General features: G+C 40.4%; 2 protein-coding genes across 2 annotated transcripts; both read right to left on the bottom strand.

The window, feature by feature from the left end:
- Positions 1-202: 202 nt before the first annotated feature.
- LOC149248739 (uncharacterized) lies at positions 203-4,080 on the bottom strand. The gene is made up of 4 exons (XM_089450894.1): positions 2,578-4,080; positions 1,985-2,033; positions 456-1,818; positions 203-347 (listed from the first exon to the last, which is right to left on the bottom strand). Exons 1-4 carry the CDS (start codon positions 4,078-4,080, stop codon positions 203-205), a joined length of 3,060 nt encoding a protein of 1,019 aa, XP_089307020.1.
- A 5,652-nt stretch (positions 4,081-9,732) lies between these two features.
- On the bottom strand, positions 9,733-10,806 carry LOC149248738 (uncharacterized). Its single transcript, XM_089456105.1, has one exon. The coding sequence runs from the start codon at positions 10,776-10,778 to the stop codon at positions 10,059-10,061; it is 720 nt and encodes a 239-aa protein (XP_089312231.1). The 5' UTR covers positions 10,779-10,806; the 3' UTR covers positions 9,733-10,058.
- Between the last annotated feature and the right edge of the window lie 381 nt (positions 10,807-11,187).

Here is an 11,187-nt window from a genome sequence, read left to right as displayed (position 1 = left end):
GCAGGGAGTCTGTTATCTGCTAAACTGTATCTATACCTGTTCTCTAAACTAGAGAGAAACAGATCAAAATTGTAAACTGTCTCTTCGCAGAGAGAGATACTAAGTATCAAAAACTGTGCTGTATATACAAAACATAATATAGTCCAAAAGGATGTAAATACAATCATGCTATATACAGGTTTATCAGATCATATTATGGGGCTTATAGCCCATTATCTCTGGTATCCACAAAAGGTCTGTGATAATGCTGGTGGAAGGTCCCATCTATTTCCTCCTGGATCAGCCAGTCATTGCCCTGTCTATGCGCTGCCTCTTTGGAAAGGTGATCTGCCCCCGTGTTTTGCTCCCTGTAAATGTGGCGACAGGTAAAGGAGTCAAAAGATGATATCAATCTTTTAGCTTCTTCTAATATATGCCTCAATGTAAATGCATTACAATGGGATGCATTATTTAACCAATTGCAAACTATTTTGGAATCACCAAACAGCTGTAGATGTCTGCAATTCTTTTCCAATGCAAAATGAATGAGATGTTTAGCAGTGCACAGTTCAGCATAATTATTGGTTCCCCTGCCTAAGTTTATTTGGATCTTGAAGCAATGTGCATCATTTAGGTAGAGAATGGCTCCGCCACCACATCCAGCCTCCTGTGCAGAGCCATCAAAGTATGCCCATGGTTTTGTTTTGTCTATGTTTTCTGGTATGATGGAGCGGGGAGGGGCATTGGAGTCCTCCTCGGGTAGTAGATCATAATCCGCAATGATATGAAGCAGTATGGCAGGCCAGTGGGGGATTTTGTGGTTGAAAATGGAATGGTTTCTAGCAATCCAAAGTGACCAACAAACTAAAAGAGGCACATTTCTAGTTTTTCTGTTTTGACTTTGACACCATGTGCTCCATGCATCCATAATGTTGTGTCCTTGCCATGATTTTAAGCTAGGATAGTGAGAAATAATGGAATTCCAATGAGCCTTAGCAGTGGGGCAATGTAGGAAAAGATGATCAGTATTCTCTTCATCATTGCAACATAGATGACACCAGAATGGGCCGTGGAAGGATCTTTTCATCAGATTTGATCCTGTGGGTATCTTATCAAATAAAATGTTCCACATCAGTAAGCGGGTGCGAGGGGCCGCCTTGAGCTTCCAGAGTAATCTCCAAGTCGGGTTTATGTTCGGGGGTTTGAATGGTTCCATTAATCTCAAGTATCCCGCTTTTGGAGAATAAGAACCGTGTTTTGCAAAGGCCCATATAATCTCGTCCGGTCCTTCGGATAGTCGGATGTGAGCCTGTGTAAGAGCATCTGTGTATTCCTGCCAATCAGGTCGCCACTGTATAGGGATGTCCAGGTCACGAGCCGATTTCCATGCTTGTTGTAGGAAGGAGGAATTGTTCATGTCCCCGATGTGTTTGATGTGGGTGATACCTCGGCTGTGTAAATGCCTAATCAAGTCTGCCGGTAGTCTGTGTGCATTTCCACAACCAACCCATGGGTCCGTGCCAATACGGACAACATTGCCCTCTTTTATTCTCCATGTGAGGCCTTCGCGAAGGAGTGGTAATGCATTAATGACCACCTTCCATACGTTTGAGATGTTATTACTAGTTCTGTGCTGCTGTCTGAACCAGTCCATCAGATTCATGGGCCAAATATATTTTACCTGCGCAACCCGGGACCAAAGGCTGTTTGAGGTGATGAGATGCCAACCGAGCTTTGCTGCCAGGGCTTTGGAAAAAAGATCAAGTCTTTTGATACCCCATCCTCCCCATCTCTTAGGCATTGCTATAGTGTCCCATTTGACCCAGGTAAATAATCTACCTGGTTGATTACCATTCCATAAAAATCTACAGCAAATTCTTTGAAGTCTATTCAGTATACCTTTCGGTATCTAGGCCAGAGTCATCCAAAAAACAGGAGTGGCTTCAATCACAGCTTTGATAAGGACTAATCTACCTGCTTGGGATAGGTATTTATGGTGCCATACCTGTAGGCGCTTCTCCACTTTCACAATCAACCATGTCCAATCCGTGATCCTATACCCATTAGGTTTAAGCCTAAAGCCCAGGTATTTAAGACCATCCTCCAAGTTCAGAGAGGTAAAAGGGAAGCGCTGAGCGGTAAATATATTCTCATGTTGTGAGCAGCCAAAGGAAGTAATACTAGATTTTTGAGCATTTATAGTCATCCCTGTTGCTTGTTGAAAAAGAGTGAAGATATTCTGTAGGACCGTGGTGTCTCCAATACTGCCATTTAAAAAAATAAGAATGTCATCAACAAAAAATAAATGGTGAGATAAAAATTCTCAGATATCTTAATGCCAACTAGTTGATTCCTGTTGTGGGTAGATGTGATGGCCCTGCTTAACCCTTCCATGATTAGTAAGAAAAGTAATGGGGAGAGAGGGAATCCCTGCCTGAGACCCCTCTCCAAGAGGAAGAAAGATGTGGCTTCCCCATTTAATAGCACACTGTAAGATACATCTTTTATGCAGCTCATGATCCACTTGATGTATGCAAAGGGAAAGCCAAGATGAGTCAAAAGTAATCTTAGGTATAGCCAATTTGCTCTATCAAATGCCTTTGAGAGGTCCACCTTCATAATCATGCCTTTCTGTTTCTTCATCTGTGCAGTGTGGAGGAGTTCCTGTGTTGTGGCAATAGCCTCATGTATATGTCTGTGCTGTAGGAAAGCAAATTGTTCTGAGGATATGTGCCTGGAGAGGATAGGCTTCAGTTGGTTTGCTATGATCTTTGCAATAATTTTGTACAAGCAGTTACAGAGGGAAATGTGACGGAAGTCATTGAATGAGGAGGGATTGTTAGATTTTGGAATGAGGGCGATGAAGGTGGATTTGATGGCTGGGTAAATTCTTCCACTCCTTCTGCAATCCTCCACAATCTTGAGTAAATCGTCTCCCAGGATGTCAAAAAAGGCTATATAGAACTCAATGGTCCACCCATTCGGCCCAGGGCTCTTATCCTTTTTAAACCATTTTATGGTCGCCTCGAGCTCCTCCTTCGACACTTCCATCATTAGATCCTCCAAGTCTTCCTGCTGTACAAATCTTGGAAAGTTTTCAGCAATCCGCATGATTTCCATAATATTCACAGTTCTGGGCGCCTTGTAGATGCCCTTGAAGTGGTCAATAGCTAATCTTGCCAGATCCCATTGGGATGATACCGAATGGACCTGATCGTTACGAAGTTCCCAAATAGTGTTTATGGCCTTTCGGCCGTTGGCAAACTTATGAAAAAACTTAGTATTATCATCTCCTTCAGTGAGCCAGATAGCCCTACTCCTGAGCCTCCAGCTCTCCTCCCTTTCCTTCAGAATTTGGGAACGTTTCGTAATGAGAGAGGTATAATGATCTTTATCTTCTTGTGTTAGAAAAGTACCTGCTGAAGAGTCCTTGCGGTGGGCAATGGCCCTCTCTGCTTCCCTCAGGGTGTTATCATCATTTTTCCATTTCTGGTGAGCCCAAATTTTGGAGATCCTCTTGAGTTCTAACAATTTCTTGATGAAGCCTGCTGTACGCTCCTCATGTTCCTGTATAGGGTTGGAATGCCAGTAATCTGTGACCATTTGGATGTAGGAGGGATCCTTGAGCCAAGAGGCGTTGAATTTGAAAGGGCTTTTAATCCCCAGGTTTGTATCGTCCAATTCCAAAAAAATTGGCCGATGATCAGAAATGCCTCCAGTGCCAACCCATTGTCGAATACGCGGATGCGAGCTCAAAAAAACTTCTTTGATGAGGAATCTATCAAGTCTCCTTGCAAGGTTGTGGTCTCCACTGCGATTGTTTGTCCATGTATATTGAATCCTAGCCGATGGAATGTCTACCCATTGGTGTTCCTCGAGTAAGGTAGAGATGGTGTCCGAGAGGCCATCTACTTGGGCCGAGTGTCCCCATGATTCACTGTATCCCAATAAAAAATTTAAATCTTCGCCAAGAATGATGTTGTCTGCCTGCATGAAATCTGAATCCAGAAGGGATCTCCAAAAGTTTTCCCTATCCACACATGGACCATATATATTTAGAATGCGCACTTTAGATTCTATGGAGTGGGCATATATGTCCATGCCTATAAATCCCCGACCTCCCCAAATGTTCCTGAGCTCCATAGATTTGTTGTGTAGTCCAATAGATCTCCCAGATGCGTCCAGGGCATGGAAGGTCCAATTCGGCAGCCAAGAATTAAAGGTAGAGGTAAGAGAAGCAGCCGAACAAAGAGTTTCTTGTAGGAATATAATGTCCAGCTGTGTCGAGGTGAGCAATCTTCTGAGTGCTAGTTTTTTTGGAGGGCTAGCAAACCCTCTACAATTGAAGGATAGGAGCTTCATGAAGGATGAAATAAAGGGTCGTTCCTCGCTCTAAGGGCCCTATCAATAGTTTGTTTCCGCCCGAGTGAAACTTCTTCACCCGCAGTGTGTCTGGCTTTAGTGAGATGGGATGGTCGACCCCTAGAGGGTTTATGAGAGGCAGGGGTAAACTCAGGGTCCAGTTCAATCACGTCACGCCCACAATCCTTTGATCTGGATCGGAGAGTGTACCGAGGGGATGCAGGGGGGGAGGGGGAGGGGAGGGATGGGAGAGAGGATGACGACAGAGATGGAATGTTGGGGGCAGTGGTGGGAGGGGGAAAGGGAAGAGAGCAAAGAATAGAGGAGGGAGAGGCAATACCCTGTGATCCAATAATCGTCGAGGGGACCGAATGTGATAGAGAAGGAGGAGATGTAAATATATATGAATGGGATGCTAGTGCTTCAGAAATACCAGATGCAGGAGTAGAGAGAGTGGAGGATGAAGATAACATACCCGTCCTCGAGATGTTCTCCAATGCTGGACTGGTACCCGCTGGAGGAGGAGACGAAGAGGGGTTTGTGGCAAAGAGGTCCTTATCAGTACCCACTATCTCCTGAGTTCTCCGGGCGTCCATTGCATCCTTTTCGATCAATCCAGGTTCAGCACCATTATCATGTCGTGTATGGTTACCGATAGGATGCTCTGTCTCCAAACCCTGTTCAGGGCCCCTAATCTTTTGCAAGAGGGGGCAATCCTTGTATAAGTGTCCCACTTTGTGGCATCTGCGGCAGCGATATGGAATGCCTTCATAATCGATGATCTGCTTGCGGGATGTGTCCCTCCATTGAATAGTTATGAACTCCTGTAAGCCACCCCATGTATCCAGGTTGATAAGAATCCGAGCATAAGCCATCATGCCCGTGTATTGATAGGACTTATCATAATCCATGAAGGTTCCAATAGCATTACCTATCCGCCTGAATATGTCCTCAGACCAGTATTGTAAAGGGAGACCCGGGAGCCGAATCCATACTGGTCCAATGCATATTTGCTCAGTCTCGGGATCAAAAAGAGGCATCCAATGCTTCAGGAGAACCAGAGCGTGCTCAAAATGCCAGTAGGAGGATAATACCCAGTTGGTATGATCAGCATGAGCGAATCTTAGTGCGAACCATCCCCTCACGAATGTCTGCACAAAGGGGATGTCCACTAGATGGTGACCCCAAACCTCTGATGCCCAGGTCTTCAAACGGGCGGCCGTGTAGTTCCGTCCTCTGATGCGCCCAACCAAGACTCTGTCGGCGAAATCCATAGTCTCTCCCCATTGTATGTCCTCTTCAAGTCTGAGAAAAATATTGTCCGCTTTAGACTTGTAACACTTGTACTTCTTCTTAGAGACCTGAGGAGGTGGATGATGGTGTACCCAGTTCGGTTGAGGGCCTAAAACCATGGGGGGAGGGTTTAGGTTAAACGAGGGAGGGTTAGGGATACCAACAAAGGTAGGAATAGAACCGACGAGAGGCGGAACGGTGGTGAAACTGCCAAAAGGAGGAGCGGATGAGGCCTATGGGGGAAAATCGGCAGATCCGACGGTCACCGATGGGGGGATAAACTGTGGCCCGGTGCTCCAGATACCTGGATGTCTAAACCAGGGTTAGGATGAAGGCAGTCAGAGACGAAACCGAGGGTAGCCGGGGAATGGGGGGTAGATAGCGATGGCCAAGTGGGCGGGTCATCCGGGAGGACCACAGACTGTGACCGTGATGGTTCCGCAAAGGAGAAAGTAGGGAAACTTCCGGAAAGGCCAGAGCTAAGCATACCTGCGGATGTGGAAAATGTGGAGCGCCAGATGGAAACCCCCTCCAGCGGGTCTTCGGAGTAATCCACGACATCAAGGTCGTCCATGGTGACAGCTGCTCCAAATAAGGACACCTCGAATAGCAGGAAACGGAGTGTAAAACCAATCCCCGGAAAAACGGACCGCCAGGAATAGTGAGCAGGTCGTCGGCAGGTAAACAGCCAGGTAACAAAATGCCAAACAGTAAAATAAATTATAAACCCCCCTCAAAAGCCCCAACAGGTCGAAAATACAGTTACGGTGCGCTGAAAGGAGATGTGGTAGTAAAGGTAGATGTACGAGGCACGAAAGGTGATAGACCAAGCAGGGTTACTAGTGACCATCCATGGTTCTCTGGTAAACTACAAGAAATCCTGGAAACCCTAACCCAGGCCTTCACGGTCGTTTAGCTGCAGAGTCTTGCACTCCATCCTCCCACTTCAGAATCCTTTCAATCCTCCACTATTTTAATCAGGTATGAAAGGTCTCAACTATATATCTCTAATCTCCCACCCTTATTAAATTTATTAGTTAAGTAATGATTTTGTAATTTACACTTCCTATATTTTTAATTAACTATATAACATAACATAGGATAACTATAACACACACACACACACACATATATATATATTGAAGTTTCAACAATGCATCATTGTACATACACCAACTTAGATCCATCTTAACTTTGGATCTATCAAGCGTCCAAATGGATCAAATCTCTGAAGGTGCAAATCTCTTTTTGACTCGGAGCTTGATAGATCCAGAGTTAAGATGGATCTAGGCTAGTTTAATTATTAATTTTAATTTTTAGTTTAATTTTTATTTTTATATAGTTTCATTGAGTCAAAATGTTTTAACTAATAATTTTATTTTTTATTTTTATGTAATTTGAGCATGTCAAAATGTTTATATATGATATAACTGGACATTACAACAACTCTTCCTTACTGAGAGTCCCTCTTGGCCCAAAAATGTTATAAAATAAAGTTAAAAAGATTATTTATAAAATATTTTTCTTGTGAAATGAGAGATAGATTTTGGGCATGTGTTATTGATGAGTCATGGTATGGTATGATTAATAATGTCCATTGGTAAAGTGGGGTGAGTATTCATGGTTGAAAGTTTTGTTAATTGTAAATATTATTTTGATTCTGAAATGAGGGATGATTTTTGGGCATGGTATGATATGGTTAATAATATCCATGGTAAAGTGATGGTGAATATTCATGGTTAAAAATATTGTTATATTGTAAGTATTAAATTTTTTTGTGCTTATTAATGAAATTTAAATAGTGGAAAAAATATTGTTTTAATTTTTATTAATGAAATTTAAAAATAGTTGCAAAATTATTGTTTTAATTTATATGGTGAAATAGATTTTAATTTATATATACTATTTATATCTTATATATTTTCACGCCATGGAGTTGTAGATATATCTCAAAAATAAGTATAATATTTTTTCTTTTGAATTTAATACAAAAGGTTATAAAATTAAATTCAAATAAAATATTTTGATACAAAATGTTATCAAATTAAATTCAAATAAAATATTTATAAAATATTTTGAATGTGAAATGAGAGATAGTTTTTGGGCATGTTGTATTGATGAGCCATGGTATTGTAAGTTTATTTACAAGTTAATAATATCTATGGCAAAGTGGACAAAAGGTTATAAAATTAAATTCAAATAAAAATTTTTAATACAAAAGGTTATCAAATTAAAATCAAATAAAATATTTATAAAATATTTTGAACGTGAAATGAGAGATAGTTTTTGGGCATGTTGTATTGATGAGCCATGGTATTGTAAGCTTATTTACAAGTTAATAATATCTATGGCAAAGTGGACAAAAGATTACAAAATTAAATTCAAATAAAATATTTTAATACAAAATGTTATCAAATTAAATTCAAATAAAATATTTATAAAATATTTTGAATGTGAAATGAGAGATAGTTTTTGGGCATGTTGTATTGATAAGCCATGGTATTGTAACCTTATTTACAAGTTAATAATATCTATGGCAAAGTGGACGTGAATATCCATGGTTAAACATATTGTTATTTTGTAAGTTTGTGTGCTTATTAATTAAATTTAAATATGGTTGCATAATCATTACTTTATTTTATAAGGTAAAATGGATCTTAACTTATAGGTGCTACTTATATATTTTAATGTAATATGTGTATTATGTTTTTTGTTTTTTTTTTTAATAAAAACAAAATTACAATGTAACAAATTTGAATTTGATTATTTTTATTACTTTTAACTTTTTAAGGACACTAGAATATCTCCTTTAGGCTTTATATTAATTTTAACCAACATGTAAATGTTTACCAATTGAAGACATATTAATATAAATTCAACATATTAAGCTTACATGTAAAAATGTTTACAAATTTTCTTACATTACATGTACACATTACCCCTACACTGGATTATAGAGCTAGATGCAATTAAATCCATAATAAAAAATACATTTAAAATAAATAAAATCATATTGACTCTTTTCTGATTTGTATCATATTATTTCATTATATAATATGAAACATATTATCCCCTATTATATATTATGTGTATAGAGTATTTAGTTAACATGAAATATTATTAGTTTTATTAATTTTACAAATAAATTTCCCTATTAAATACTTTGCATTAAAATAAACTCCCTCCATACCAAAAAAATAGTCAATTTAATGTCAAATTTAATTATAAATAATTGAATTATAAGTTTAAATAGTTACAGAAAAAACAAAACATCATTTTAAATTCCCACACATGTAATTCATATAATTTAAACGGTGACAGAAGACAAAACAATCATTTTAAATTCCCACACATGTTGATGTAATTCATCACCCAAATTATAATGTAGCAAAATTACGGCATGTGCGACAAAAATGACTTTTAAGTCAAAGTCTGGCATTTGCACTTATCTCATGCACGCAGAAATGAAATTGAAGTGAACGCTTTGCGTTTAAATCAGAAATGAAATGACACTGAAGTCAACGCTTTGCATTTTTTTTTTTTTTTTCAAAAGGTGGAAAAACCTATCAAACTCAGTTTGTCAAACCAACAGTGAGGACAGCCATCTCTGGCTGCTATCCACGAAAGTCAGTTGACACATCACTGTTATCAAGGAAAACCACGCCACCTGAAATAATGGTGGTCCGTAAGGGAGCAGGCTTTCACTCCTGCCAGATGCCTCTGGGTCTTGGGCCATTAACCTGTTTCCTTACGTCCGAGAAGACGAGCTCTTAGCCAAGCAGAAGCAGTTTTAGGGCATACTCCAGGCCCGTACGCTTTGCATTTAAATGAATTCGGAATTGTTTTTAGTGTGATTTTATGAATTTTTCAGTGCTGGAATTTTGTGAAAAAATTTGAGGGAAAATTTTCATTTGTGTTTTATAAATTTAAATTTGTGTTGTGTAAATTTAATTTGTAATTTCAATAAATTTTTGCAAGATTTTAGAGAAATTAAACTAGAAAAACCAACCCGAAAAACTCCAAAAAAATCATACTAAAAACTCGAATGAACTCCCTTCTATACATGTTATGTATTTTACATAAATTGAAGACCATGAACGGACTCTGCACACACGTCATCATATCCTCATCGTTTGTCATATTTTACCCCTACTCCACCACCCACACGCAAACCCACCTCCATAATCACATACTGCTACTCATAATACTTCTCTCATCAAAACATAAAAACTTCATGAATTTCGAATGTTAAAGAGAAAATTGCTAATTAATTCCAGAAATCCATTCGAGCAAAAGCGTTAATATGCCCAGTAAAATGTTAACCTTGTCAATCCCCTGGAATTGAAATGCGAACTAGACGCTGCGGTGCCCGCTGAATACACGGACTCTTCTGCCAAATTGTTGCAGAAGGCTGCTGTATTCAGTTAATTAGGGCGAATGCCAAATAAGCCGTTTATCGCAGTCGGGAGCCCTGCGGATGAGGAATCGAGCGCGAGCAGGGTGGAGGGCATGTTGTCGCCGCCGATTCGGCCAAGCCGCTTTGGCTGTGGCTTCAAACGAGACGAGGCGGTCCCGCTGCTGCTTTCGACGGGAAAACCAGTCATCTGCTGAACCATTGCTTGGAAATCAGCGGGATCTGCCCTCATTATCGTGATCGGAGTCTTGCTCCCCCTTTTCGACCGCCTCTTGCCTATGAAATTATTCGTCGCCCCAAGGGATCTGTGATTATTACAGGATCTTGACAAGGCATCTGCGGGAGGGGTTCGATTCCCTCGAACCATGGAATCCGAAACTTCCAGACTTTCTTCTGCTTCTTCGGCCCCCTGGGAAGGGCTGCCTGGATCACAACTCGACACGGAAGACGATACTGCCTCAGTCGTGGAAGATCCTGCATTCTTCTCGTCCGGAGTCGTGATAAGGAGTCCATGATCATCTGGTGTGGAGTTCAATTCCCTCTCCAGCGCCCTCGTTATCATTTCCATGTCTCGCTGGGCGGCCTGGAAGATCCACGCAGCGTCAGTGTCTTGGATTTTGGCCGTATCGAAGGGCTGGAAGCGCCAGGAAGCCAAGGCTTGTTCCCTCAATACGCTTCTGCTTCTCCAGGGCACTGAGAGCTTCAGGTTCGATCTCCAGACCTCCCCCATCACTGACCTGCCTCTATTCTGAGGTAAATTGATTCACGAATAAAAACGAGAATAAATAAGAAACGAGTACGAGTACCATTAGTATGCGCATCTAAACTTCACGTGGGAAAGCAGTCCCACTTGTCATGATTCTCAAAAGTCAAAGTCATGCAAATGCCAGACTTTGACTTTTAAACAATTTTTGTCGCACATGCCCGTAATTTTGCTAAACTACAATTTGGGTCACAAATTACACGCGTGGGAATTTAAAATGATTGTTTTTAAACGTGTAATTTTTTATTTTTTTAATTTAATTTTTATTTTTTTTTTCCTTCCAAGGTGGCAAAACCTATCAAACTCAGGGGTCAAACCAACAGTGAAGACAACCATCTCTGGCTGCTATCCGCGAATGTCCATTTGACTCATCACC

Source organism: Pinus tabuliformis, chromosome 7 (genome assembly GCF_031772625.1).
Source record: "Pinus tabuliformis cultivar Carrire ecotype Pingquan chromosome 7, CPIR1, whole genome shotgun sequence".
NCBI lineage: Eukaryota > Viridiplantae > Streptophyta > Pinopsida > Pinales > Pinaceae > Pinus > Pinus tabuliformis.
Note: the sequence above shows the minus strand (reverse complement) of the source record. Positions and strands in the feature narration are given on the sequence as shown.